The following is a 27198-nucleotide window of genomic DNA, read 5'->3' on the forward strand; positions in this document are numbered from 1 at the left end:
TCTCCAGGATTGCCCGTCTGCCTTCATGACTGGCCAGACAGGGGAGTTAAGAGGGGAGTTAGTTTTTCTAATTACTCCCTGCTCTTCCAGGTCCTGAATGATTTGGACAAGCTGTGTCTCTGCTTCCCTGGGATACCGATATTGCTTCTGTGGGGACACCAGTTCACCTACAATTTTAACACAAGCGTTAATTCTACCACAATCTGTTTTTCTTCTGGGTCCAGACCGTGGGGAATTTAAAATGTCACTTCTCCTGCTGTTCTGCTGTGAGCGCAGCAACTAGTTTATCACTTCTGTTACTGACAAACTTATCATGGGTTGCTGTAGAGAGATAAGGGGGGAGGGTTTCTAGTCTCCATAGAGCGCTTCTGGGGAGATCAATAATAATGTTATTTTTGAACAACCAGTCCGTGCCCAGGATCACAGCATCTGTCATATGTTTTGTTTGAATCAGATTCCCAGTGGTGTGGAATCCGTGTACAGAGAATGGTACCTGCACCCATTCTTCTTCTTCGAGTGATTGCTCCTATGCATTCCATGTAGGTGTGCGCGGCGCGCGTGCACGGCTCTCCAGAACATTTTTACCCTAGCAACTCCGGCGGGCCGGCTGGGCGCCCCTGGAGTGGCGCCACTATGGCGCCTGTTATATACCCCAGCCAGCCTGTCCGCTCCTCAGTTCCTTCTTACCGCCCGTGACGGCCAGTTGGAACAGTGGAGTGCTTCGTTACCTCCACAGCCCTAGCGTTTCTCCGTTCTTTAGCATAGTTCGTTAACTTAGTTTAGTTTAGTTGCTGGTTTAATTGATTAAGTTTAGTTGTAGTATTAGTAGGGAATTAGAGGGATTAACCCCTCTTCTTCCTCAACCGGTGTGGGCTTATGCCCAGGGCACCGGGATTCAAACCCTGTGCGGCTTGCCAGCGGCATATGCCCGTGGGTGACCCGCACGACTCCTGTCTGCGCTGCCTTGGAGAGTCTCAGGGAACTGATAAGTGCCCGATCTGTGCAGCCTTCAAACCCCAAACGAGGAAGGAGCGGGACTCTCGATTGAAGCAGCTCCTCATGGAGGCTTCGCTCCAGCCTCCCGCGCCGACCCCACCGGCGCCAAAGCCATCCTCGGCATGCAGCGCACCGGCGGCACCGAGCCGCCCCGGTACCGAGGCCTCTCGACACCCGGCACCGACATCCCCGCACCGCTCCCTCTCCCCAACGAGGAAGCTCAAGACGCCGAAGATGGCCTCGAAACATCCTCCGAGGCCGTTAGCCCAGCCACCTCCGATACAGACGGTTCAGGCTGTGGCAGTGCACAAACCGTGCACGGTGCCGTCGAGTCCGGCACCACCCTGCTCCCCGGTACCAGCCGAGGTTGAGCTGCAGCTCCCGTCCACGCCTGAGGCGTTTGAGACGGCGAGAGAGCTTATCGAGCTCGCAGAGGCTCCGAGCTTCCGGCCCCCGGTACCGCCGGTGCGGGCTGTCCAGTCGGTGGGCAAGCCGGCAATGATGCGGCCCTCAACCCCCGACAGACGGGATGGATGGCGCTCCAAATCTCGGACCCAGTCCCGATCTCGGAGACTGTCACCACCACGCCGCTCCCCGTCCCGGCGCCGCTCCCCGTCCCGGCGCCGCTCCCCGTCCCGGCGCCGGTCCTGCTCTCGATCGCGGTCACCGAGTCGCCGGCACCGCAGGAGATCCGGCTCCAGGGCCCATTCTCGGCGCCGAGACTCCCGGAGCCGCTCCCGACGCCGTCAGTCACCGTCACGGTCGAGCGCCCGACGCCGTTCGAGCTCCCGGCATCGTCGGTCGAGCTCCCGGCACCGCAGCACACGCCGGTTCCGCTCTCCGATCCGGCACCGCGATGACCGGCACCTAGCCTTGGCACCGCTCACAGTCCGGCCACCGGCATCGGAGGCACACTCGGGTGTCGCCTCAGCTCCACCCTGGCCCTCTCGTCAACCCTCGATTGCTTCTCCCGAGGGCAGTGGTGCTGACTTTGGAGCCGAGTCCCAAGGCCGGGAACATGGACCTCATCAGTGGGGATTTTGGGTTCCCTGGGACTACCTTGACCCTCGAGCGCTTCCCTTTCCCCCGAGGCTGGTGGGAGCGCAGCGTCGGGAGCCAGAGGCCACAGTCAGCAGGCCACCCCCATCACCGACAGGAGAGGCCACATTGCCACAGGATCCGACTCAAGATCCAGGCTCTGTGGCGGCTGAGCACCCGTTGGAGGAGCAGGCTCCTGATGAGGTACTCCCATGTCGGTCCTCGTCATCTTCTCCGGACGAGGCAGTGGCGGGGGCATCCACGACCGTCCCCCCGCCTATTGATTTACGGGCACACCAGGACCTTCTCCGCCAAGTGGCGAAGGCCATTAACCTGCCCGTCGAGGAGGTCCCGGAGGACGAGGACCCAGTGACTAATGTCATTGGAGCGGCGGCCCCGATGCAGGTGGCCCTGCCCTTTATCCAGACGATTCAGCGTAATAGCACTACCATCTGGCAGTCGCCGTCGTCGGTCCCCCCCCACGGCACGTGGGGTGGAGAGGAAGTACTCGGTCCCGCCCAAGGGGTACGAGTATTTATACATGCACCCAACTCCGGACTCTCTGGTGGTCCAGTCGGTAAACGACCGGGAGCGGCATGGACAGCCTGCGGCAGCGCCGAAATCTAAGGGAGGCACGGCGCATGGACCTGTTGGGGCGCAAGGTCTATTCAGCGGGTGGTCTTCAGCTCCGAATCGCGAACCAGATGGCGCTGCTTTCCCGGTACACCTTTGACATCTTGGTGTCCCTGGGGAAGTTTTCGGAGCTGACCCCACCAGCCTCACGCCAAGAGTTCTCGACGCTCTTGGAAGAGGGCAGAAAAGCCTCCTGGTCCTTAATTCAGGCCGCCCTGGACTCCGCTGACTCGGGAGCCAGAACCGTGGCCTCCGGGGTGACTATGAGGCGCATTTCGTGGCTGCAGTCCTCCACCTTGCCGCCTGAGGTGCAGTACACCCTCCAGGACCTCCCTTTTGACACCCAGGGCCCCTTCTCAGACAAGACTGACTCTAGAATCCAGACCCTGAAGGATGGCCCGATTGCCATTCGGACTCTGGGCATGCACACGCCAGCTACCCAGAGAAGGTCATTCCGTCAGCAGCCCTACCGGCCCTTTACCCAGGCCAGGTCACGGCCATATAATAGTCGGCGTGCGAACTTAAACCGCCGTAGACCATCGGGGAGCAGGCGTAACCAGGCCCAGGGCCCTTCCAAGGCCCCTCAAGGTCCCAAACAGGCCTTTTGATGGGACGCCCGGGGACGGCCCATCAGTCTCACTCCAGGATCCTACCCCGTTATTTTCCAACCGTCTTTCCCACTTCCTCCAGGTGTGGTGCTCCATAACATCGGACAGCTGGGTCCTCAGTACCATCCAGCACGGTTACCGCCTTCAGTTTATTTCGCCCCCTCCCTCCCACCCACCTTCCCTGTCCCTCTTCAGGGACCCCTCTCACGAGCAAGTTCTCTTACAAGAGGTCCAGACTCTGAGCGTGGGTGCCATAGAGGTGGTTCCGCACAGCAGGCGGGGCAGTGGATTTTATTCCAGATATTTTCTCATCCCCAAGGCGAAAGGAGGTCTTCGTCCCATCTTAGACCTCTGGGAGCTCAACAGACTCTTGTGCAAGCTCAAGTTCCGTATGGTCACCCTGGGGACCATCATTCCTTCCCTGGATCCAGGAGACTGGTTTGCCGCCCTCGACATGAAGGATGCATACTTTCATGTGGCAATTTACCCTCCCCACAGACGCTACCTGCGTTTCGTGGTCAACGGCGAACACTACCAGTTTGCGGTACTGCCCTTCGGCCTATCCACCCCACCAAGGGTTTTCACCAAGTGCATGGCGGTGGTTGCCGCTGCCTTCCGTCGGCGTCGAATACATATCTTCCCATACCTCGACAACTGGCTGATACGCGGGCCATCCCATGAGCGGGTAGCGGATCAAGTGGCCGAAATACTGTCTCTGTTCCGGTCACTAGGCCTCCTTATCAATGCCGAGAAGTCCTGCCTGACTCCAACGCAAAGAGTGGAGTTCATAGGAGCGGTCCTCGACTCCAACTTAGCCAGGGCCTGCCTTCCTCGTCCTCGGCACCAGACCATAGTCTCGATCATACGGGACCTGCATGCCTTCCCCACAACGACGGTGCGGTCCTGCCTACGCCTACTGGGTCACATGGCAGCGTGCACGTTTGTGACCGCGCACGTGAGGCTGCGCCTTCGCCCATTCCAGATTTGGTTGGCAGCGGTGTACCGCCCCCATCGCGACCCCGTAGACATGGTGGTGACGGTCGCAAAGCCCACTCTCCAGATGCTCAACTGGTGGCTAGACCCGGAGGTCGTATGCGCAGGGGTCCCGTTCCGCCCTCCTCGCCCGTCGGTCACCCTGACCACAGATGCCTCGGCACTAGGGTGGGGTGCTCACATGGGCGACCTTCACACGCAAGGTCTATGGTCGGCTCAGGAGCTTTCCTCCACATCAACGTCCAGGAGCTGAGAGCGATCCGCTTGGCATATCTCGCCTTTCGGCCCCACCTGCAGGACCGCTGCGTAGCGGTGTTCACAGACAATACGACAGCGATGTTCTATGTGAACAAGCAGGGCGGAGCCCGGTCCTTCCTACTCTGCAAAGAAGCGTTGCTCCTGTGGGACTTTTGCGTGACCCACTCGATTCGCCTAGAAGCGTTTTTTCTGCCGGGAGTACAGAACACGCTGGCCGACCACCTCAGCAGGTCGTTCACCTCCCACGAGTGGTCCCTACGCCCAGATGTGGCCCACACAATTTTCCGGAGGTGGGGGTTTCCCCAGATAGACCTGTTCGCCTCCAGGGAGAACAGGAAGTGCCACAGGTTCTGCTCATACCAGGGTCGAGCTCCGGGATCCCTGTCAGATGCATTCCTCTTCACGTGGACGGATCACCTCCTCTACGCATTCCCTCCGTTCCCGCTCTTACACCGGGTGCTACTCAAGCTTCGGAGGGACAGGGCCTGCGTAATACTCATCGCTCCGGCCTGGCCGAGACAACACTGGTACACCCTGTTGCTCGAGCTCTCGATTCAGGATCCCATTCCCCTCCCGCTATGGCCGGACCTCATCACTCAGGACCTCGGCAGGCTTTGTCACCCGAACCTGCAGTCCCTGCATCTTACAGTTTGGTTCCTGAGTGGTTGACCCGCGCAGAGAGGGACTGTTCGGCAGCAGTGCAGCAAGTCCTGCTCGAAAGTAGAAAGCCGTCGACGCGCTCTACCTATCTCGCGAAGTGGAAACGTTTCGCGATCTGGTGTGACCAACGAGGCCTTAATCCATTCCTAGTCCCCATCCCGACCATACTGGACTACCTCTGGTACCTTAAAGACCAAGGTCTAGCGATCTCCTCCTTGAAGGTGCACCTGGCAGCCGTGTCGGCGTTTCGACCTTCTATGGGTGGTCGGTCCATCTTCTCCAACGAGATGGTTTCCCGATTCCTTAAGGGCCTCGATCATTTGTACCCGCCGATACGTCGTCCTACTCCAACGTGGGATCTGAATCTGGTTCTGGCCCAGCTTATGAGACCACCCTTTGAGCCCCTGGCCACGTGCTCTCTGCTTTATCTCTCTTGGAAGACAGCTTTCCTCGTGGCGATTACATCGGCCAGACGAGTGTCTGAGCTCCGCGCCCTGACGGCCATTCCACCGTATACCGTCTTCCATGGTGACAAGGTGCAGCTTCGGCCACACCCAGCCTTCCTTCCTAAAGTGGTGTCGGCTTTCCATCTCAACCAGGAGATCTTCCTTCCGGTCTTCTTCCCGAAGCCGCACGCCTCATCCCGTGAGCAGCAGCTCCACACCCTGGACGTTCGCCGGGCCCTCGCTTTTTATATCGATCGGACGAAGTCCTTCCAGAGTTCGACCCAACTGTTTGTGGCGGTTGCCGATCGCATGAAAGGCGAGCCGGTCTCCTCGCAGCGAATTTCCTCCTGGGTGACGTCATGCATACGGGCATGCTACGAGCTTGCTCACGTGCCACCATGCCGCCTCACCGCTCACTCAACCAGAGCTCATGCCTTGTCGGCAGCCTTCCTAGCCCATGTTCCTATCCAGGACATCTGTAGAGCGGCCACCTGGTCTTCCGTTCACACCTTCGCTTCCCACTACGCGTTGGTGCAACAATCTAGAGACGATGCAGCCTTTGGCTCCACAGTCTTGCGCTCTGCCACGTCTCACTCCGACCCCACCGCCTAGGTAAGGCTTGGGAATCACCTACATGGAATGCATAGGAGCAATCACTCGAAGAAGAAAAGACGGTTACTCACCGTAGTAACTGTTCTTCGAGATGTTGCTCCTATCCATTCCAGACCCGCCCTCCTTCCCCACTGTCGGAGTAGCCGGCAAGAAGGAACTGAGGAGCGGACGGGCCGGCTGGGGTATATAACAGGCGCCATAGCGGCGCCACTCCAGGGGGCGCCCAGCCGGCCCGCTGGAGTTGCTAGGGTAAAAATGTTCCAGAGAGGTGTGCGCGCTGCGCGTGCACGGCTACATGGAATGGATAGGAGCAACACATCTCGAAGAACAACAGTTACTACGGTGAGTAACCGTCTTTTATCCGGTGCTGGGTTTTCCCTGAAATGAGTGTAATATCATATTTTGCCCTTTTGTTCCCGCTAGAGGAGCGATTTTAATTAGAGAGACGGAAGCTCCAATATCAATTAGAGCCATCATAGGAGCTTGATTTCCTTGCTGAATGTAGATATAGGGTCTTCCTCCTGGATCCCAGGTTAATTCTCCTATAAACCTCCACTGGTGGGCTCCTATGCCAAGTGGGGGTTCCACGTCCAGTGGGCTTCCCTAAGTGTATTCCTGATAATCTAAAGGAGCACGTGGGATGGTTACCTCTGATACGCCTCCTCGCTGGTCCTGCAATCTAAGAATCTCTGTCATAATATCAGCCAAGGGGGCCTTATCCCATTTTTGTCTGTCTCTCCTCCCATCTGTAATAATAGCCTCCATGCCATGCGGTGCACATCAGCGATGGGTTTTTCCGGCTGATTACTGCTTTCGGCTGACTGAGATCTTTGAAGGTCTGGGTACAGCTGACCCCTAGACTGGTTATTCCCCCTTCCCCTGAATTTAACTTTTGAGTGCCCTCCACGGGATCCTGCAAATCCCTTTGTTCCACTTTCATTTGAATAGGTGACTGTTGGCTCCATTGCTGCCACATACACCACCTTTTCCTTTTTAATATTGGGTTTGGGTCCGGCGTGGGTAGTTATCTGTTGTACCATCCCTTTCAATTCTCTTAAGGTGGCAGGGTGCCCGTCCTGCCAAACAGCAAGTTTGCCTGAATAATAGGGAAGTAGTGAGGCAGCGCAGTCCCTGAGAGATGGTACGGAGAAGGGGATTAAATCTAAATCCATATTAGCGGGTACAGTTACTATACTGGCCATAATCTGCATTAGGGCCCACCGGGTGAGATAATTTTCAGGATCTTCGTTAGTGTCCTGAGTAGAAGCCACGGCTTGGGCAATAACATTTCGCCTGCCTATCTGTTCTCCAAAGGTGGCCATTAGGGCTAGCTCACTATCATCAGCGCCAATTCTTATGTAGTCCAGGGCTGCTCGTATTTCTGGTGCCGCACATATGCCCATGAGGCAATAAATTTCCTGAGTAGTGAGTGCTTCTCTCCCTGCCAACAGGATGGCATTGGTACACCATAGGGGGAAAAGGTTTCTCTATTTAGTGTTCCCAAATGATCAGCCATTGCTTTTAAGTCTGAGGCTGGAACGATAGTGACCTGTTGATTCCCCGCACCGTCTACTGGGGTGGTCACAGTGTGCTGTTCTATGGCTGCCACCAGAGCCACAACACCCTCTTGTGGGTCATGCCAGATATCTCTCTGTCCAATTTCCCGGGGGGTCCCAAATATCTGTGTCCCAATCCGAGTGTATTTTACATTCGCTTGGGTTCCATTCTCCTGATGTGACAGCCGCTACTTGGCAGGTCGCAAAACCTAATTTGTGTTTCAACTGCTTAATAATAGAATCGCAGTGGGTATGGCTTCCCAAGGCTTTGCCCTGTTCTAATGTTAATTTCTTAACCATGCCTTGTAGGATTTGGTTTTCTTTGATCAAAGCCTGATTTTCTTTTTCTAATTCTGTGAAGGCTGTAATTTGGTCCATCAGGAATCATTCTTTACTTTTACTTTCCTGTAACGCTTGTTTTATTATTTCCATTTGGTTGTGAGAATTTGTTGCCATCACTTTCCAATTTTCCACCCTTTTCCTAATTGGGATTTTTTTTCTGTTAAAAATATTTTCTCCTCTTTACAGGCTGTTAGGCAGAGGTAGCTGTTATTACAAGCCTCCCATAGCAGCCAGATTCCTGCGGTGTCTCTTTTTGCCGCAGTTAGGGGTTTGCATATTGGGCCAATCTATCCTCTAGGTCCGAAATGGTGCAGATATCTGCAAGGGCTTGTTCAGTCCAAGGACTGTGCCCATATCTTTGAAGGATTTGTTAAAATAAAGTGAAATGAAAATGAATTTACAGAGGGTGGGGGGTCTCTATCTATATACTATAATAGCCACTGTTTTGGTTTACGGCAGTGATTACAAAGTAGTAATTACACAGTTTTGCCTGAGGCACAGGGTCAATTGACGGCTTGCGTGCTGAGTCAATTAACCAATTAGCAGCTTACAGCCGCTGTTACAAAGTTTCACTTAGAGAACAGGCACTTAGAGTCAATTGACGTTTAACAAGTTTTATACAAAGTATTTCTTTGAGCAGGCTTCACACAGACACAGCTGGTGGCTTGCAGGTTAGAGGCTAAATCTTGGGAATCACATTTATTTCTAATGTAAACCTTTTAATTGTAAAGTCTCAAAATATTTCTAACATCATTTTTCATATATATATATATAAATAAACCTTCTTTAATATTCCTACAGCCACTTCCAACAAAAAAGCACCAGGTCACTGACCCATGAGCTTCAGCCTAGTTCATTCCTTGCCAGAAACCCCCTAGCTGAGCTCACCTCCTGGGCTGCCTTCTCACCTGAAGCTCTGTAGGAAAGTTACAAAGATGAAGGACAACACCAGAGCCAAGCTTCCCATTAGAGAGAGGTGTTATCTTTCTTCCCCCTATGGGCCTTTCCTTGTTAAAGGGAACCACCATGACATGACTCTTTAATTCTGCAGCTTCCAAGTCTCAGGCTCTGCTGAAGGGAACAGCTGTGGCTGGATAAGAGGCAGCCGGATTCTGTCTGAGACGTGTGGTGCTGAGTTCAAATGGATCTGCCAGAAAGAAGCTGCCGTGATATAAACAGTTGGGTGTGAGGATCCACATTTGTGTCTCTGTAATGCGCAGCATCCTGGGTTTAGTGTCACGGGGCCGGATTGTGGTTTTAGGTAGAGGTCTAAGCAGGGGGCAGAGCAGAGCCCTGGGAGGTGCTGGGACTCAGGTGCCTTCGCTGTCACAGTTCCTCCCCTTGGTCCTTCTCACTGGGCTGGGGCTCTGGGGTGTAATTTATAACTGCCCCAAACCTGCAATAGTTACTACCCAGGGCTGGGAGGCACCTCACCAGCACCTGCCCTTTGCCTGAGGGAGCCTTGTCTGTGTCTGCTAGGAGTCAGCTCCCCTGGTCCCATACACTGCTGGGTCTGCAGTTAGCAATATGCCCCTCTGCCCTCAAGCCCTCTGAGCATCTGTCCCCAGACACTGGCAGTAGTCACAGAGCTGCTGCTTCCAGAGAACCAGTAACACCCCCTGGCCCCTCCCACCTTCACACACACTTACCAGTTCCAATTCAGATCACTGCTCCGCTTAACACACAGCGCTGACCTGTGCTCAGAGTGGAATCACGCCTCAGTTCGACAAAGCCGAGAGTCAAGTAGAAGTGTTGGAAACAAACAGTTACATATAAAATAGTCATGACGTGTTCTAGAGCCTGGACTCATTTACCAAGCGAGTCTCCTGTCTAACCAAGTCCTGGTCCCCTGAAATCCTTGCAGCGCTTTACAGCCAGGCTGGCTGTGACCCTTCTTTCAAGAGACCTGCAGTGCTGTCAGTTTGTCTCAGATGTTGTACAGACAAAACTACAAAGGATCTTTTCAGGGGGCAAGACAAAGATACATTTATTATGATCATTTGATTTATGACCAATAACTAATATCTTAATCCTTAAACACACATTATACCTAATACTTATACACACACACATATTATACACATCCATCAGATGTTCTGCAGCTGCTGCATAGTTACCAGTCCTGAATATAGCTTGAGTCAGTGGCTTGATTTTGCAGCTTGGGTTCGTAGCTTGTGGCGGCTAACTGGCCAGGAAAGCTGGGCACAAGGATGAGCTGGGTCTCTGTTGGGCCTGCACCGATGCCCTTCCATGTTGGAAGCAGAATGTTACCCCCCAAAGTCTCCCATTTCAACCATCCTTTTTGTAGGCTTTAGTTTGAATCCAGAGTCTATAGGTCTCGCTGTGTCACGCTGCCTCTGGGTTTGGTGATTGATCACCCGTCAATTGCAGGCATGACTTTCAGCCTATGACCTGGCTTTGATCTTCCTTTTACTGGACCTTTTCTTTTTAGGATGGACTCTTCTCACTTTGCTAGGGCTCTTGTCTGCATCTTCAGCCCGTGGGGTTTGAACTCTATTTCACCAGGACAGGCTAGGGCTGGAGGTTGATTCCATCATCTATACATACCTCAGCCACACATCTAAACTAATAAGATTACAGCAGGGTTTGCAAAAATGAAGGTTGGAGGAAGCTTTTACAAAATGGAGTGAACGTTTTAAAATGGGGTTTGAATTACAATATGGCAAACAGTAAACAGAAGTTACAATGTAGGCAAGTGTAATAAATGGTGAACAGAAGTTACAATACTGAAACAGTGCAAGTCTCAGCAGATTTAAGCAGGAACTGGACTGATAGTGAAACTTACAAAGGCAGCTGACTGAACAGCTATGGCTCTTAACAAGCATTTTTTTTATTGTCAATTAGCCAGTTGTTGGGGTAACCAGTTTTATGAATGTTTTATTCATAAAACTTTACTTATGAAGTTACATTAATAAAGTGAACAATTAAAACAATTTCATTCATCAGTTCTACACAGAGGGGAAGGATCCAGTGTGTGTCTGCACGCCAAGATAGACCAGACCAACCCTTTGTCTTTACTGTTAAATAGGACACACACACACACACACACACACACACCCTTGCAAAATCCACAGGAAGAAACAATCTCCCACTTTGCACCTGGCTCAGTACACAAATAGCATCCAATACACAGCTGGTAAGACAAGGAGATAACCTCAGTTATCGCCTGCCTGACAAGAATATCTCTGAGGTGCATCGCCTCCTGGTGACCTGCCTTAAAGCCAAGACCTTAAGGGAAACATTTTCAGTACAGATACACAGCTCCTTACATAGTATCCATGCAGACATCTCACACTGACTATGACAACCAGTGAGCTACTGGCTCTTGGTACAGACCTCATATGCCCCCTTCGGTGGATTATTATGTAGCGATCAGCACCAAAGGATCCCTGTAAACTGCCTGCACCCTCTGCCAGTTGGCACCAAGGGGTCCCTGGGTCACATACACCTTGCCCCCAAACCCCCTCTCTGGGCTGGCTCAGCTCCTGTCCTGTAAGCAGGGGAACAGGAACCAAGGCCCTGCTCTGATGCTGTCCACAGTGTGTTGAGAGGGTGAGTGCCAACCTCTGGGCAGACTGCTGGGAACCAGGCACAAACCCCAAACTGGCTGAGAGTTCTAGACTCTGATTTCACCAACCAACCATCCAGTGTAAACTCCTCCGGCACCGTAACAGCTTAACAGAGTCACAGACAGGCCCCTGGGGGACTCCGGTCTGTCTCGCCACCCAGCTGAGCCTGCCTGTGTGATAGAAGATCCTTTACACACAGAATCACAGCAATATTCAGATTACCCCCAGATCCAAAGGTCCAGTCACTTATCCCCAGGTCAATTGCTCCTTAGATCTCACACCAAGACAGCCCTTGTAGCCAATATTATATGACAATTCATTAAAAAGAAAAGCTGTTATTTATAAAGTTAAAGCAGGTAAGCATGTAAACACAAATAGGTTAAAAATCTTAATTTTCAAAAGGTAACAGAAGCATCTATAGCACGGATACTCGGAGCTCAGTCATTTAGGAGCCAAATTAGCAATCAACATTACCCAAAAGAGCCACAGGAGTGTGAATCCATTGTTTCATTTGCTATACTGCAATCCCTATTTAAACAGTGTGATAGGGGAAATATTTAGTTATATATATAAATTATTCCCAAAGCAGATAAGTTAACATAGTGCAAGTTGATAAGTTAACCCTTAACATAGTAAAAGCATCCTGATTGGTTAATAATTAAATCATCCAGTGTTTTAATATCATGTGCTATAAAGACACAGGAGACACATAAAGGGCCATTTGTGAGCTGCAGTCTGAGTATCACTGGTCTATACTAAGCTCTGTGTCCTTTAGGGCTAACCCAGGCTCAGCAGCTGGGGATCTCTTGCATATACTCCGAAAGCCTTGCCCCCCAGCGTCCAAGCAGCACCGAGAGAGATACAGTCCCTTGTGGTATCCCACCTCCTCCTTTGTGCTCCGAGCTGTTGGGAGTTCAGCACTTCGCACTAGTTAATTCACTCTCCTGTCTGGTGATTTTCACAGCCACAGAGGCTCTCAACACAAATGCTCCAATATCACCTTACGATGTGGGATGCGACTGTCAGAAGCGGGATTAATGCTGCAGCAGCTCACACCCATTCACTAAAGTCTAAGCACATGCTTATAATGCTAATACCTATTTTAACACACAGGTGAGCCAGCCTGACCCCAGCTGGGGATTTGTCAGTGTCCTACTGAGACATGGGGCCTTTGGCATGAGCTGGTACCTGGTCTGCCAGTGTCACACCTACCCCCTCCCTGCCCCTTCCAACCCAATGAGCTCCTGGAAGGGGGTGAACAGGCTTTTCCAGGGCTAATTTTGATAAACTATTATTATGAGCCCCCTTCCACTGCCGCCTTCTTTGCCTTTGTAAACGCATCAGGTTTGCTGCAGATCCAGTATCTCTCACTGGTGCACAGTGAGCTGCTGACCCAATTCTCGTCATTCAGATACGCGCAGTCACCATCTGCTCTTATCACAAACCTGCAAGACAGAAGCCAGGGAACTGGTGTCAGGCAGGAGTTGGGCGTTTCCCGTCAGTCGCAGACAGGGGGAGACACTCGCACAGTGCAGGGAGCTGCTGCACTCACAGCCCCTCACAATTCCCCCTCCTGCACAAGCCACAGGCCCAACCCCCCACGATTCCCCCTCCTGCACCAGCCACAGGCCCCGCCCCCAGCGGGGGGGGCAGTGGGCAGCAGGGCCAGGAGAGGTTCTAAGATCAAATGGCCTCCATGGAGCCTTTATGCTGGGTGGGTATTTTAACCCCAGTTCCTGCTCCCCCCGCACACACAGCTGGGTCTGGATGGGCTCCTGTAGGCCCAACCCATCCAGTCTTCCCCAGGGGGAGATTCCAGGTGAGTAGCAGCATAAGGAGCGGCAGTAACACCGCACAGAAGAGCTGGGTCAAAAAGACTCACAGGTGGTTGAATTCGGTGCCATTGGCCCATTTCCAGGGCTGTCCCAGGTCCCTCCGGAGGCCGATCCAGTGGTCGGGTTTGTCTTTATAGCGCAGCAGGAAATCCTAAAGACAGCAGAGGGAGAGGTGGTGTCAGAGCCCTGGCCCTGCTGCTCCCCCAGGCTCCGGGCAGGGAATCCCAGGTGGACACGGAAGGGCTCTGAGTGTTTCCAGGGGGTGGCTGGGGATTTTCTCCTCCCTCTTGCCCAGCTCTGGGTAATTCAGTATTAACCCTCCCACCCCAAACTCAGCTCCCCTCACCCGAATCTGCCCTGAGCTGGGGCAGCTCTTGGGTGCTGCTGGGTCTAAGTCGCATGGCGGGCTGGGGAGGCAAGGCCACGTTCTGTGTCAAAGCCTCTCCTTACAGAGCAGCTGAGCTCCCCTCACCATCGCAGGAGAAGAGGAAGGAAAGAGCCCAGCTGATCTCAATAAGAGATGCTGGGAGGGGCCAGGGATGAGAGGAGAGCCCCCCGCCCCCCAGTCAGAAGGGGCCAGGGCTGACAGGAGCCTCCCCCATCCTCAGCTGGCTGCCCTGGAGCACTGGCTCTTCAAGTTGAGCTGGGATCTCGACTCCCTCTCCAGTCCCATGCAGCCCAGCAGACACCTGAGCCAGCCCAGCCCTAGAGAGGGACAGTCTCCTGTTGGGAAGGCTGACAGGGGATGATCCCCGCGGTCACAGACTGACACTAGAGCCACAGGGCCAGCCAGGCCTGGCATTCAGGGGCTGGAAGTCCATTCACTCCGTCCTCCCAGCACGAGAGGGGTCAGAGCTGCTCCTCACCCCACAGGGCACAGCCCAGGTCGTACTGCAGCAGCTGGCACTGAACCAAGACCAGGCCATTGCAATCAGAGTCTCTCACCAGGTCCTGCAGGGTGTCGATCGCAGCCAGGGAGGCACCAAGAGAGGAGCAGTTGCTCTGGCTGTTGTTCCAGTTCTCTTCGGCCTCGGAGAAATAGTAGCATTTCCCTCGGTATCCGACCCAGCCGTCCGGGCAGCAGGGGTCCAGGGCAGCTGGAGGACGCCTAGATGGCAACACTGAAAATGGGAACATAACAGATGTCGTAAGAGGGGACCTGCCCGTCTGTGGGGAGAGATGAGCCCCGGCACCCCAGGCTTCTGACACTCCCCTGGCAGCGGCTGGGGGGGAAGGATGCTGGGAATCCAGCCCCCAAAGGGGGTTACTTGACCCCCATCTCACTGGGCTGCTGTCTCGGGTTCACGTTTAACAGGGATGCAACCGACAAACAGCTCCTGCTTCGAAGCACCAGAGAACCAGGCCCAAGGGGAGTGTTAGAGCAGGGGGTGGGCAGGGAGCTGCAGACGAGGGAACAGTTATCGGGCCAGCAGCAGGGAGAAGAGTGACACTGGATGACAGATCAAGTTCAACCTGATTTGCCAGGTCTGTTACCCCGAGGAATCCTGCTAGCCTGGGCCGCTGCCCCCCTCCCCCTGCTCTGCGCTCGGCTCCCCCGGAGAGGCAGGTTGAGATGAAGATGGGAACAAACTCCCTGCCCTTCACCAGACTGAACACCTGCTGCCTGGGACCATCCAGCACAGCCAGACGCAGGGCGATGGAGACGCTTGTTGTGATAAGTCTGCCTGGCAGGAAGGATTCCAGAGACACTCCCAGCCTGGAGGGACTAACACAGCTCAGAGCATTTCATCCCAGGCACAAGAGCAACATCCGCACGATCAACAGAGCAATAAAAGGCAGGTGAATAGCTGAGAAGTGAAATAACTGAGTCAGGGACACGAAATTGAGCTCCAGTCACAGGAAATGGCCAGTTACACTGACTGGTCAATTGCAACCTGATGCACTTCTCACCTACAGACATTTCTCCCCCCTAATACAGCAGCTAGTACCGAGCTGCTCCGCCTGCAGTGTAACCCTTTCAGTGCCAGAGAGAGCAGCAGCAGTGGGGCCACCCATAACTGACACCAAGCAGCTATTGGCAAGGTCAGTGCAGTAGGCGGATAACCAGAGGCAGGGTTATTAGGGTCACTATGGGGAAGGGGTTGCTAAGCCAGTCCAAACACCATGTCAGTGAGTGATTTGCCTCCCACAACAGAGTCACTCCTGCTTGCTCTCAGCCTCAGGGGGGGTCTCATGTTGTTTCCTTTTTGAGGTGGGGACAAGTCTGATCCAAACACCTCCAACCATTTTTGGGCATTTCATTTATTTTGCTCCTCATGTTGCACTAGTAACTCCACAGCTGGTTTTAAAGCCTTCCCCTGTGGCTGGGACGCACAAGTTTGGGAGAACATTAGCAGCTGAGGCAGCGATGATAAAAGAACAAGCAGGTCACACGCCATGTCCCTGGAGATTTCATGGTGCTGTGTGCCGTATATGCTAGTGCTCACACACAGAACAGAGCAGGGCAGTCAGTGCATACGATGCTTTATAGTCCTGCTCAGTGTGTGATCTGAGTCACTCGTTTCAGGGAGCAGCTGCGGGGCACAACTTCACATTTCACACCTTACACAGAGCTGAATACGGGAATACACAGGCCCCCAGGAGAGAGGCTGCCAGCCAGGCCTGTGCGCTCCTTCCAGTGCTGCCTAGGAGGGACAGGGCACAGCAAGGAGCTGACTGTTGCCAGCTCCATCATCTGACCCCACTGCATTCTGGGGGCTCCCTGCACCCACAGGTGGGGAACCCCAGCCTCACAGATCCCACCTTATGCTGTTTGAGCCAGTGCTGCCCATTCCAATAGCCGGCCAGTCCAGCAGGGAGCTGGGACTCACGGCCCACCTGTAGCAGGGCAGCTGGCACCAGTGTAAGGATGGGGAGGCAGATACATCAGTGCAAACCTCTCACACAGACGTGCCAGAGCAGCACGTCCTGCTCCGGTAACTTACCACCATGAACAGCACCAGGGCAAGCCCCTTTCTGTACCATTGCAGCCCATCTACATTAGCAGTTCGTATCAATTCAACTGTATCAATGTTACATCAGCACGAAGGATTCTTAATGCAGAGACCTGGCTTCAACCCCCTCTGCCAGCTGCTAAACCCTCCTAGGGCTCAGTGATCAGATCCCAGGGCAACAGACAAATCCCACCCCTGACAGTCTCACAGCCCCTCCCACCCCCCAGACTATTGGCAGATACAGCCAGGCTCACGTTCACCATGAACAGCCGCCCTCTGCGCTAGCACTCGCTGTCTGTGCAGATGGGGGAGTCAATAGCGCTACGGGACCCTGCACTGCCGAGGTCACTAATTGGTGGGTTTCACACGGCGTTAATGGAGGTGTCTGTGCTGCGTTCTACAGCTCATTTCAGTGACATGCCAGCACCTGCCAGCCCGGCCCTGGGCACGACCCGGGGATGCAGGAAGGCCAGGCTGGTACCTCAGAGCGACACGCTGCAGGCAGAGGGCCCAGCTCATCGCTGCCCTGCACCTTCTCCTGTCAATCACCCCCACTCTGCACAGGGGTACCAGCGACTGTGCCTGGGGCCTGGCAATAGTGACTTGGGCCCCAAGGGCTCAGAGCTGGGCTGGGGGGAGCTAATGTCAGTCAGATCGTCCGACACAGAGTGCCCAGGTGCAGGGGTCTGGGAGGGAGGAGGAGGAGGGTCATGGAGGAACATCCCCCAGGAATCCTCTGTCCCAGGGAAAAAAGCCAGACAGGCTGGGAGGAGAGACTGTGACTGTGGTGACTCCAGGGGGAATGGGATGCGCAGAGAGGGGGCAGGGAGGGCTGAGAACTCACCTGCCAGGACAATAACAGCGATGATGAGACCTAAGAACACGATTGTGAGGGCGACTGTGAGGGTGACAGTGCGTCTCTTGCAGTTACAAGGAGGTTCTGAAACACAAAGACCCGTCAGGCCAGGCCGCGAGGACACGTTTCACTGACGGCACCATGGCTGGAGCTGCCCTAGAACATGCCCCGTTCCGTCAGACGCTCTGGGAGAGGAGCCCGGAGGCTCAGACAGGCTGGGGCTGGCAGAACAGTCCCTCCTTCCCCTCAGCCCAGTGCCCTCCCTGGCACCCCCAGCCGGGCTGTCACGGGGCCTGGTGAGCTCAGGGGCACAGAGACAAGGACCCGCATGTTCTGGTTGCAGGAGCTCAAACTCCCTCCCCCCTCCCCCTGCCGTGCCCCCTGCCGAGCGCTGGCTGGGCCCACACTGCCGAGTGCGCCTGTCCCCGCACACTGGGGTCTCACACTGGCCACACACAGCAGAAGGGGGGAGAATGAACCAGGCAGAGCTGGGCCAGGGCTGTCCCAGGGGGTCAGACACACCCAGCCCAAAAGGCCCCTGCACAGCCCCACGGCTCCGCTGTGTGCGCCAGGCAGCAGCTGTGAGCCAGGATCGGTGCCCTGAGAGCCCCTGGGGGAGATCCAGTCCCTGCTGCCCACAGACGGGGGGTTGTTGGGCACTGGCTGCTGCCACTGAGAACATGGCCCCATGTGGGGCCGCCTCAGGGTCTCTTTCCAACCTGGTCCCTGGCAGCGACACCCCATTACCTGGCCACCATCCACTCCTCTGGTGTCCACCGCCACCAATACGGTACTGTTGCTGCAGTGGCACTTGGCTGCCAATGTCCACAGGCTCCATTGTCTCTCAGCGACACTCAGGCTAGAGACGCTGCCGCAGGCGCTGGGCTGGGATCGGCTCCTCTGTCTGACTGGGTCCCATTCAGCGAAGCCGAGCCGGGCGGGTGGGTCCTGGTCCTGGCTCCCCTCCCTGCTCCGACTCTCCAGCCGATCTGGAAGCCGAGACGGACCGAGCAGGACAGGGTCAGGGTCAGGGGTGATTTCTGGTTTCTCTTTCCCGGCCCAGCAGCCCAATCTCCCGCCAGAGGCGGTTCCATGATGATTAAACCCCCTTAGCCCCCATCGGCCCCTCCACCAGGAGACCTGATCTGCCCCGCCCCGGGACAGGCACCCGGGGGGGGAGGAGGACGGAGCCCCCCGGGAACAGGCGCGCGCACAGACCCGCAGGGGCAGCGGCCCAGCCAGCGCCGGAGGGACCCGCGATGCCCCGCCCCGGGGAGGTTTCCCAACAGAGTACGGGGGGGAGGCGCCTATTTGCATAGAGCGCGCCCCGGTCCCTAACTGCGCATGTGCAGCATGTCCCTGGTTTGCTGCTAGGGGTGCGCGCGGGTGACGATCGAAATCGACAGGTTGGCTCTGCCCCCGCCCCAGAAATCGGGGAAACTCCGCCTCCTCCCGCCCTCCCGAGCCTCTCCGACTCGGTCCTTCGCCCCAGCCATAAGCTGCGGGAAACGTTCTCCCCGGCCCCGTCATCCAGCTTCCGCGCGCGGGCGCGACACACACACACGGTCCGTGTCTGTCTCTCTCCCTTGCCGCAACCCCACCCAGCTCTGTCCTTCAGCCTCCCCGGGCAGCGGCGCCTCTTACCCGAGAGTCCCGCGGGCTCCGGGCGGGCGGCACCTGCGGGGCCAGGCCTGGATCGTGGGGCCCGGACACGGGGAGAAACGAGCCGCGCCCCCGGCCAGACTCTGCCGCTAGTTCTCGGCGCGGCTGAGCGTCTGTGTGCAGTGGCAGCGCTCCGCTCTCCGCCCCTCAGCGCCGTGCAACCCTCAGCCCCGCCCCTCAGCGCCGCGCAGTGTGATCACATCATCGTTTCCCCTACCCGGGACAGGCAGCTGGAGTTACGGAACACACTCCTCCCCGAGACCGAGCACCCGCTGTCCAGGCCGCCCGGCACAGCCAAACACAGGGCAAGGGAGACGCTCGCTGTGTTACGTTTGCAGCCCGACCCCAACATCTCCCCCGCACCCCGCCCTTAGCCTGACCCATTCCGGCCAGAGCCACCTGCGGCGGGCCGGCCGCGAGTGTCTGACTGCCCGTGCAGCGTGTGGGCCCTGCCCGGGGCGGCCGGGAACGATTAAAAAAAAATATCTCCTAGAGCTGGAAGGGACCTTGAAAGGTCATCGAGTCCAGCCCCCTGCCTTCACTAGCAGGACCAATTTTTGCCCCAGATTCCTAAGTGGCCCCCTCAAGGACTGAACTCACAACCCTGGGTTTAGCAGGCCAATGCTCAACCCACTGAGCTAGCCCTCCCCCAATCAAGTTGTAACTTGAGTCACCACTTAGCACAGACCTTTCTGCCCCCCCCCCTACAGCAGCTAGAGGGAAACTCGGGGGAAGCCCTCACACAGCGTCACCCTTTCAGTGCCGGGAGACCAGCAGTGGCAAGGTCAGCGCAGCAGGCGGATAACCAGAGGCAGGGGGATTAGGGTCACTAGGGAGAAGGGGTTGCTAAGCCATTCCAAACACCATGTCAGTGAGTGCCTCCCACCACCTCCAAGAGTCACGGGCGGCAGATTTGCATAATTTTGGGTGGTGCCCAAGTGGATCCGTCCCATCCATAGGACAGACCAGGGCAACCACCCTAGGCCTCGCACTTTGGGAGGGCCCCATGCTTCGGGGGATGGGGGCTCCAGGGTGGCCTGGGGGGGGTTAGCAGGGTGCCTGGCCCCAACAGCAGTAAGCACCCCTGCTCCATCCCACCTCTTCCCACGCAGCCCCCCCCTCCACCTCTTCCCCAAAGCTCCCGCCCCTGAGCAATGCCAGGAGCCGGCGGGGTGAAGCAGAGTGGGCTGGGGCCAGGTCCCCCACTAACTCCCTAGGCCACCTGAAGCACAAGGCAGAGGTAGGCACCACTATGTTGCGTAACAAATACTTGACAAAATTACAAGACTTAGGGTATGGCTACACTTACAAATCTGCAGCGCTGGTAGTTGCAGCACTGGTCGTCCAGCTGTGCAGGGCCAGCGCTGGTGTGTGGCCACACTCACAGCTACCAGCGCTGCAGTGTGGCCACATTTGCAGTATTTGCAGCGCTGTTGGGAGTGATGCATTATGGGCAGCTATCCCAGCATTCAAGTGGCAGCAACAGTGCTTTTCAAAAGAGGGGTGTGTGGGGCAGTGTGACAGGGACGGGGGGAGAGAGAGGGGGGATTTTTGGAGCCAACACTGTGTGTTAGCTTCCTGACTTGAAAAATCAGAACATGTTCCCGATCCCTTACCCTTAACTCTTAACTGCAAACAGCCTGCAGCCAACACAACTCCTTTTCTCCCCTCTGCCCCCGCTGTTTCTGTCAAGCAAACACTCGCTCCCTGCCTGCCTCATTATCTCATTTGATTGTTCACAGATTGATCACAGCAAACAGGAGCTGTGTTTGTAGATAAACAGCTCTGGGATCAACGGAGCTCAGGAGTTCACAACAAAACAAAGAGAGGCTGCATAACAAAACAAAGAGAGTAATTTATAAAAGCATTCTGGGATACACCTTATTCCCTGGAGGCCAATCACAGCGCTAGTGTGTGGCCACACTTGATGACCAGCGCTGCAGCACCAGCGCTGGAATCCTTATTCCCCATGCCGAGTGAGGTATACGGCCAGCGCTGCAGCCAGGGAGTTGCAGCGCTGGATGTGCCCTGCAGGTGTGGCCACTTACTAATTGCAGCGCTGGTGGAGGCTTTCCAGCGCTGCAACTCGCCAGTGTAGCCATACCCTTAGTGATGGACATCGGGAGCGGGGGGATATTATGTCATTCAATCATTCAACCCATAAAATAGCACACATTTTTCCACACAGGGAAAAAAACAACAGTAACTTAACTAATAATAACAATAATAAAACATTCAACTCATAATTAATGAAAAGTGTGTATACTGCATATGAGATTATATGAGAAATGAAAATGAGCTTCCTTTGGGATTTTACAAGGCACTTCTATCATTTAAACACATTTGGTACCTTGAGTAATGATAACACTTCTTGCAAATCACATAAATAGGGAATTCATGGTCCCCTTCGCACCCTCCACTACAAAGGCACAGGGGTTATTGCTGGGTGCCCTACGGCTGCAGAAAACCCTATGGGCAAAACATATGGAAAGAAGGGGATCAATTTATACACAGGGCTGAAGGGGGGGACTCTCATAGTGCATTAATACTTAATAAATACATCAAAATTAAATACATTACAGAGATAAGAACCTGTAATGACAGACTGGGCTCTCTCTTCCCCCTCCCCACCCCCCCAGCCACCCCAGCCCTGCGCCCCCCCCCCCCCCCCCGTGACGTCCTCGTTCACCACAGCAATCCCTGTTAACACTTGCAGTGGGGATCAAACTATTTCTCCTATTTTTATTTCACTTTAGTATAAATCTCGCCCCCCCTCCCCCGTAACCCCATCTTTAGTGCTCCAAATGCACATGGAAGCCATAGGGACTAACCCTCAAACCTTGTACCCAAAAAGGGATGGGGATCTAGTAAAGAGAGGTCAGGCAGCGGAGCAGGTGTGGGGGTGCTTGGGGGCTCTACACTGGCAGAGAAGCAGGTGTGATGTACTCGTGGAGGAGGGTGGAGGAGGAGAGGGGGTATCAGGAGGATTGCGGGAGAAGAGGTGCAGGGGAAGGAGGAGGTGCGGGAGGACAGGGCTGGGGGAAGGTACAAGTGGAAGGGATGCAGCGAAGGAGCGATGGGGGGAGGTACAAGTGGAGGGGCTGCGAGAGGGATGTGGGGGTGCAAGGGCTGAGCGGGGCAAGCGCTGTCAGCTGCTTCCCCAGCCCCGAGCAGGCAGAGCCAAGAGGATGGACACCGACCCCCCCCAGGTGCCCGAGCCGTGGGGGTCCCCTGGCAGGGCAGTATCCCCCGCAGCCCCGCTCGGAGCTGGGCTCTGCCTCTCCCCACCCAGGGCAGGCAGCGCGGGGCTGAGGCAGGGGAGATGCACAGTGGGCTGGGTCCAGAGGTGAAAGTAAGCCAGTCCGGTCCGGCGTACTGGCAAGAGCTAGTACGCCATGCCAGACTGCACCGGCTTCCACAGCTGGGATTCAAAGGGCTCTGGGCTGCCCTTGGAAAGTGCCGCCCCAAGCACATGCTTGGAGTGCTGGTGCCTAGAGCCGGCCCTGGTGGTAGCTATCTGCCATTGTGTTGCCACCCATTAGAATTCTGGGTTAAGCTCCCAGTGCCTGATGGGGCAAAAACATTGTCGCAGGTGGTTCTGGGTACATGTCGTCAGGCACCTCTTCCTCTGTGAAAGCAACGGCAAAAAATAGTTTCTCGCTTTTTTTCCTGGGTTACCCATGCAGTCGACATACCACGGCAAGCATGGAGCCCCCTCAGCTCACTGTCACCATAGGTCTCCTGGGTGCTGCTGGCAGACGCGGTACTGCAGTACTACACAGCAGCATCCCCTTGCTTTGCCTTGCGGACAGCAGACGGTGCAATACGACTGCTAACCGTCGTCGTCGTCCCATGGGTGCTCCTGGCCAACCTCGGTTAGGTTTGTCGGGGGCGCCTGGGCAGACATGGGTACTCCTGGCTGGCCTCGGCGAGGTGGGTCAGCCAGACAAAAATGGGAATGACTCCAGGTCATTCTCTTCTTTAAGTTTCATCTAATGGAGATTCAGTCCTGCCTGGAATATCATGCCAGCTGGAGGCTTCTGCCTCAGGCTGCTCTCCCAGCCGGCAGCACCATGTGGTCACACCTACCCCAGCCTATCCCTTGCTCCCATGACTCATGAAGCCTGGACAGTAGTAAGCAGCAGTTCAACTATAGGCTGAGCAAGTGCATATTGGTGGTGGAATGTGCCTTTGGACATTTAAAAACTCACTGGCGCTGTTTACTGACTTGGTTAGACCTCAGTGAAACCAATATTCCCATTGTTATTACTGCTTGCTGTGTGCTCCACAATATCCGTGAGAGTAAGGGGGAGACATTTATGGCAGGGTGGGAGGTTGAGGCAAATCACCTGGCCACTGATTACGCACAGCCAGACATCAGGGCGGTTAGAAGAGCACAGCAGGAAATTAAATTCAAAAGTTCGCGAGGCTTTTCCTGTCTACCTGGCCAGTGCATCTGAGTTGAGAGTGCTGTCCAGAGCGGTCACAATGGAGCACTCTGGGATAGCTCCCAGAGGCCAATACTGTCGAATGGCATCCACACTCCCCCAAATTCGACCCAGCAGAGTCGAATTCAGCGCTAATCCCCTTGTCGGGGAGGAGTACAGAAATCGATTTTAAGAGCCCTTTAAGTTGACAAAAATGGCTTTGTCGTGTGGACGGGTGCAGGGTTAAATCGATCTAACACTGCTAAATTCGACCTGAACTCATAGTGTAGACAGGGCTAGGACCTGTCTACACTTCAAATTGAGATTGACAAAGCTATGTTGTTAGGATGTAAACTAATCACTCCTGGGCTTCGTAGCAATGCCAACCTGACCCCCAGAATTCTTCCATTGACCTACCTGCCGCCTCTCAGCAAGATGCATTAACTACATCAACGGAAAAACCCTTCTGTCGCTGTAGGAAGCGTCTAGACGGTACACTCTGGCACTACAGCAGCATAGCTAAGGACCTGTAGCTGTGTCCATGTAGCACCCATTAGACATGCCCTAAACTAACAATGCACATTTTTTCACTCTCTCTTCATAGGATAATCTTCCCAGGCCCTTGATCATTCCTATCACCCTTCTCTGAACCCCCTCTAGTGCTGCAATATCCTTTTGGAGATGGGGTGACCAGAATTGCACACTCCAGGTGAGGCTGCACCATGGATTTATATAACATTTCCAGTGTTCTTCTCCATCCCATTCCTTAAGCTTCCCAACATCAGCTTTGCTTTTCTGACCACAACCCCACACTGAGCAGAGGTCTCCATTCAGCTGTCCATAATCACAGAACCATAGGGTTAGAAGGGACCGCAAAGGTCATCTAATCTAACCCCCTGCCAAGGTGCAGAATGTGTGTCAAAACCCTCCATCCAAGACAGATGGCTACCCAGCCTCTTTTTGACAACCTCCAGTGAAGGAGCTTCCACAACCTCTCTAGGCATCTGTTCCATTGTCCTACTGTTCTTACAGTTAGGAATTTTTTTCCTGAGATTTAAGCTAAATCTGCTACGCTGCAGTTTGAACCCAGGTCATTTTCCTGAGCAGACACTTAATTTAGACCCTGTACGGTGGGAGTAGTTTTACTGTTTCCCTCCAATGTGTGTTACTTTGCATTTAGCAACACTGAATTTTATCTGCCATTGTGTTACCCATTCACCCAGCTTGTATAAGTCTCTCTGAAGTACCTCACAGTCCTCTCTGGTCCTGATTAACTGAAATAACTTTGTGTCATCTGCAAATGTTGCTATCTTACTCCTCACCTCCTTTCCAGATCAATAAATATTTTAGACAACACAGGACCCAGTATGGAACCTTGATGTCTCCACCATTCACCTTTTGCCATGATAAAAGTTGACCATTTAATCCTACTTTTTCTTTCAGTTTTCAGGCCAGTTTTTGATCCATGACAATACTTCGCCCCTCACCCTGTGACTACTTAGCTTCTTTAGCAGCCTCTTGTGAGGGACCTTGTCAAAGGACTTTTGGAAATCTAAATAAATTATGTCAGCTAGTTTTCCTTTATCTTCTACTTTATTGAAATTTTCAAAGAATTCTGAAGATTAGTGAAACATGATTTTCCTTTGCAAAATCTCTGCTGGTTAGCCCCTATCAGATCATGATCTTCCAGATGTGCTGTAATTTTATTCATAATTATTAATACAACCAGTTTACCAGGCACAGCTGTAAAGTTCACAGCACTGCAGTTCCCTGGATCACCCCTAGAGAGTCTTTTAAATATAGCTAGAACATTTGGTACCTTCCATTCCTCTGGAACAGGGGTGGCCAACCTGTGGCTCTTCAGAAGTTAATTTGCGGCTCCTTGTATCGGCACCGACTCCAGGGCTGGAGCTACAGACGCCACCTTCCCAATGTGCTGGGGGGTGCTCACTGCTCAACCCCTGGCTCTGCCACAGGCCCTGCCCCCACTCCACCCCTTCCCGCCACCTCCCCCGAACCCACCGTGCCCTTGCTCCTCCCCCTCCCACCCCCGAGCCTCCTGCACACCACAAAACAGCTGGTGGGGAGGGAGGGGGAGGCGCTGATCAGCGGGGCTGATGGTGGGTGGCAGGCACTGGGAGCTGGAGATGCAGGTGCTGATGGGAGGCTGCTGACGTATTACTGTGGCTCTTTGGAAATGTACAGTGGTAAATTCTTGCTCCTTCTCAGGCTCAGGTTGACCACCCCTGCTCTGGAACAGTGGCTGGTTTTAATGAAAGATTACAAAGGTTTGTTAGCTGTGCAGCTACTTCATACCTGAGCTCCTTCAGAACTCCTGGATGGACCATCTGGGCCTGGTGCCTTGTTATTCAGATGATCAGTTTGCTTCCATACCTCTCCTTCGGTCACCTCAGTCTCTGAGAAGACCACTCCTTGGTTTCCAGAAAAGAGGCCCACATGTGGCCCCTGGACTCAGCTGTACTCCTTTGGATTAAGTGTGGGGGAGAACTTTACAGGCCATATTCAGCCCTGTGCTATATTAGTGACGGGAAGTCTGCATCAAGGCAAAGTATCCAAGCAAGTTTCTCTTCCAGAGGACTTGCACCTGGTCAGTGCAGTCCAAACGTGGTCAGTAGTGGCCAGGGAAGACGCCCAGTTGATGACTGTGTATCCCCAGAGGTAGCCTCCATTGGCAGGTCAGCTGTAATGCCCTGGGCTTGCTTTCAGCTGGCAGAGAGAGAAGTGTCTCATCCATTTGCAGCCTGGATAAAGATGACAGGAGCATGTCCTGGTGCCAAGGCAGATGTCACAGTGAGGACACCGAGGGTCCTAAATTAACGCTGGGAATTCCAAAAGGAGTCACCTGAAAGACTGACTTGGTAACATCAACACTAACTTCACAGGCCTGGGAAGAGAACAGAAGATAGAGGAGATGCAGATTAACAAATCCTTCTTTATTACTACTATTTCCTTTGGGGTAGCCCCTAGGAGCCCCAGTCAAAAGCCAGGAATCCACTGAGACGCACACTGTACAAACACAGAACGAGAAGTGGTCCCTGCCCCAAGGAGCTGTCATTGTAAGGAACAGCACCACACTTCTAATTTCTGGTACCAAAGTACCTGTGCCTAAAAGGGTCACGGCAGATGTGCCCTGCCAGGAGCATGAATGACTTGAGAATTGTGGATTCTCAGAATGTTAGGGTAGCTTCTGCAGTGACAGCCCATTTGGATCGATGGCCTCAATTTTAAACAGATGCACCAGAGACACGTCAGCTGGAAGGGCCTTTCAGCCACAAGAGAGAAGTTTTAGGTGCTGCTGGACAAAATGTTAAGAGTAATGTACTACAGTGACACAGCACAAATGCAAGAAAGATGCTAAGTGACTATGATTTACTGAACCTAATGGGGATTGCTTAGATGTTGCACTTCCCTTTCCTTCCACCCACTGAATCCCAGCTGTATCGACACCTATCAAGCTGTGCATCTGATCTAAAAAATATTCCACCTTCTTGTTGGAGGCTCTAAAACGTTACTGGGCTGTTTACAAACACAAACACACACCACAGCAGCCCTTGTGAAACTGTCTCCTCACCCTCCTATGGTCATGGTGTGCACAGGAGAGTTACGCTATCCACACAGGAGTCAAGCAGCTTACTCCCTACCTTGCTTTCTTTCAGGTGCAACCAAATAGTGCAATGCAGCCACAAGTATCCAGATCACCACTGCTGTGCA

At 54.2% G+C, this 27198-nt stretch overlaps 2 protein-coding genes across 2 annotated transcripts in view; both read right to left on the reverse strand.

Annotated features, from left to right (window-relative positions):
- LOC123345647 (C-type lectin domain family 2 member D-like) overlaps positions 1–27198 on the reverse strand; it is a 175630-nt gene that overhangs the window by 114012 nt on the left and 34420 nt on the right. The gene's annotated exons all lie outside the window — the stretch shown is intronic.
- LOC123345639 (C-type lectin domain family 2 member D-like) lies at positions 10281–18323 on the reverse strand. The gene is made up of 5 exons (XM_044982631.1): positions 18125–18323; positions 17366–17461; positions 14513–14688; positions 13615–13718; positions 10281–13177 (listed from the first exon to the last, which is right to left on the reverse strand). Exons 1-5 carry the CDS (start codon positions 18213–18215, stop codon positions 13027–13029), a joined length of 618 nt encoding a protein of 205 aa, XP_044838566.1. The 5' UTR covers positions 18216–18323; the 3' UTR covers positions 10281–13026.

Source organism: Mauremys mutica, chromosome 12, assembly GCF_020497125.1.
Source record: "Mauremys mutica isolate MM-2020 ecotype Southern chromosome 12, ASM2049712v1, whole genome shotgun sequence".
In the NCBI taxonomy this organism is placed as follows: Eukaryota; Metazoa; Chordata; order Testudines; family Geoemydidae; genus Mauremys; species Mauremys mutica.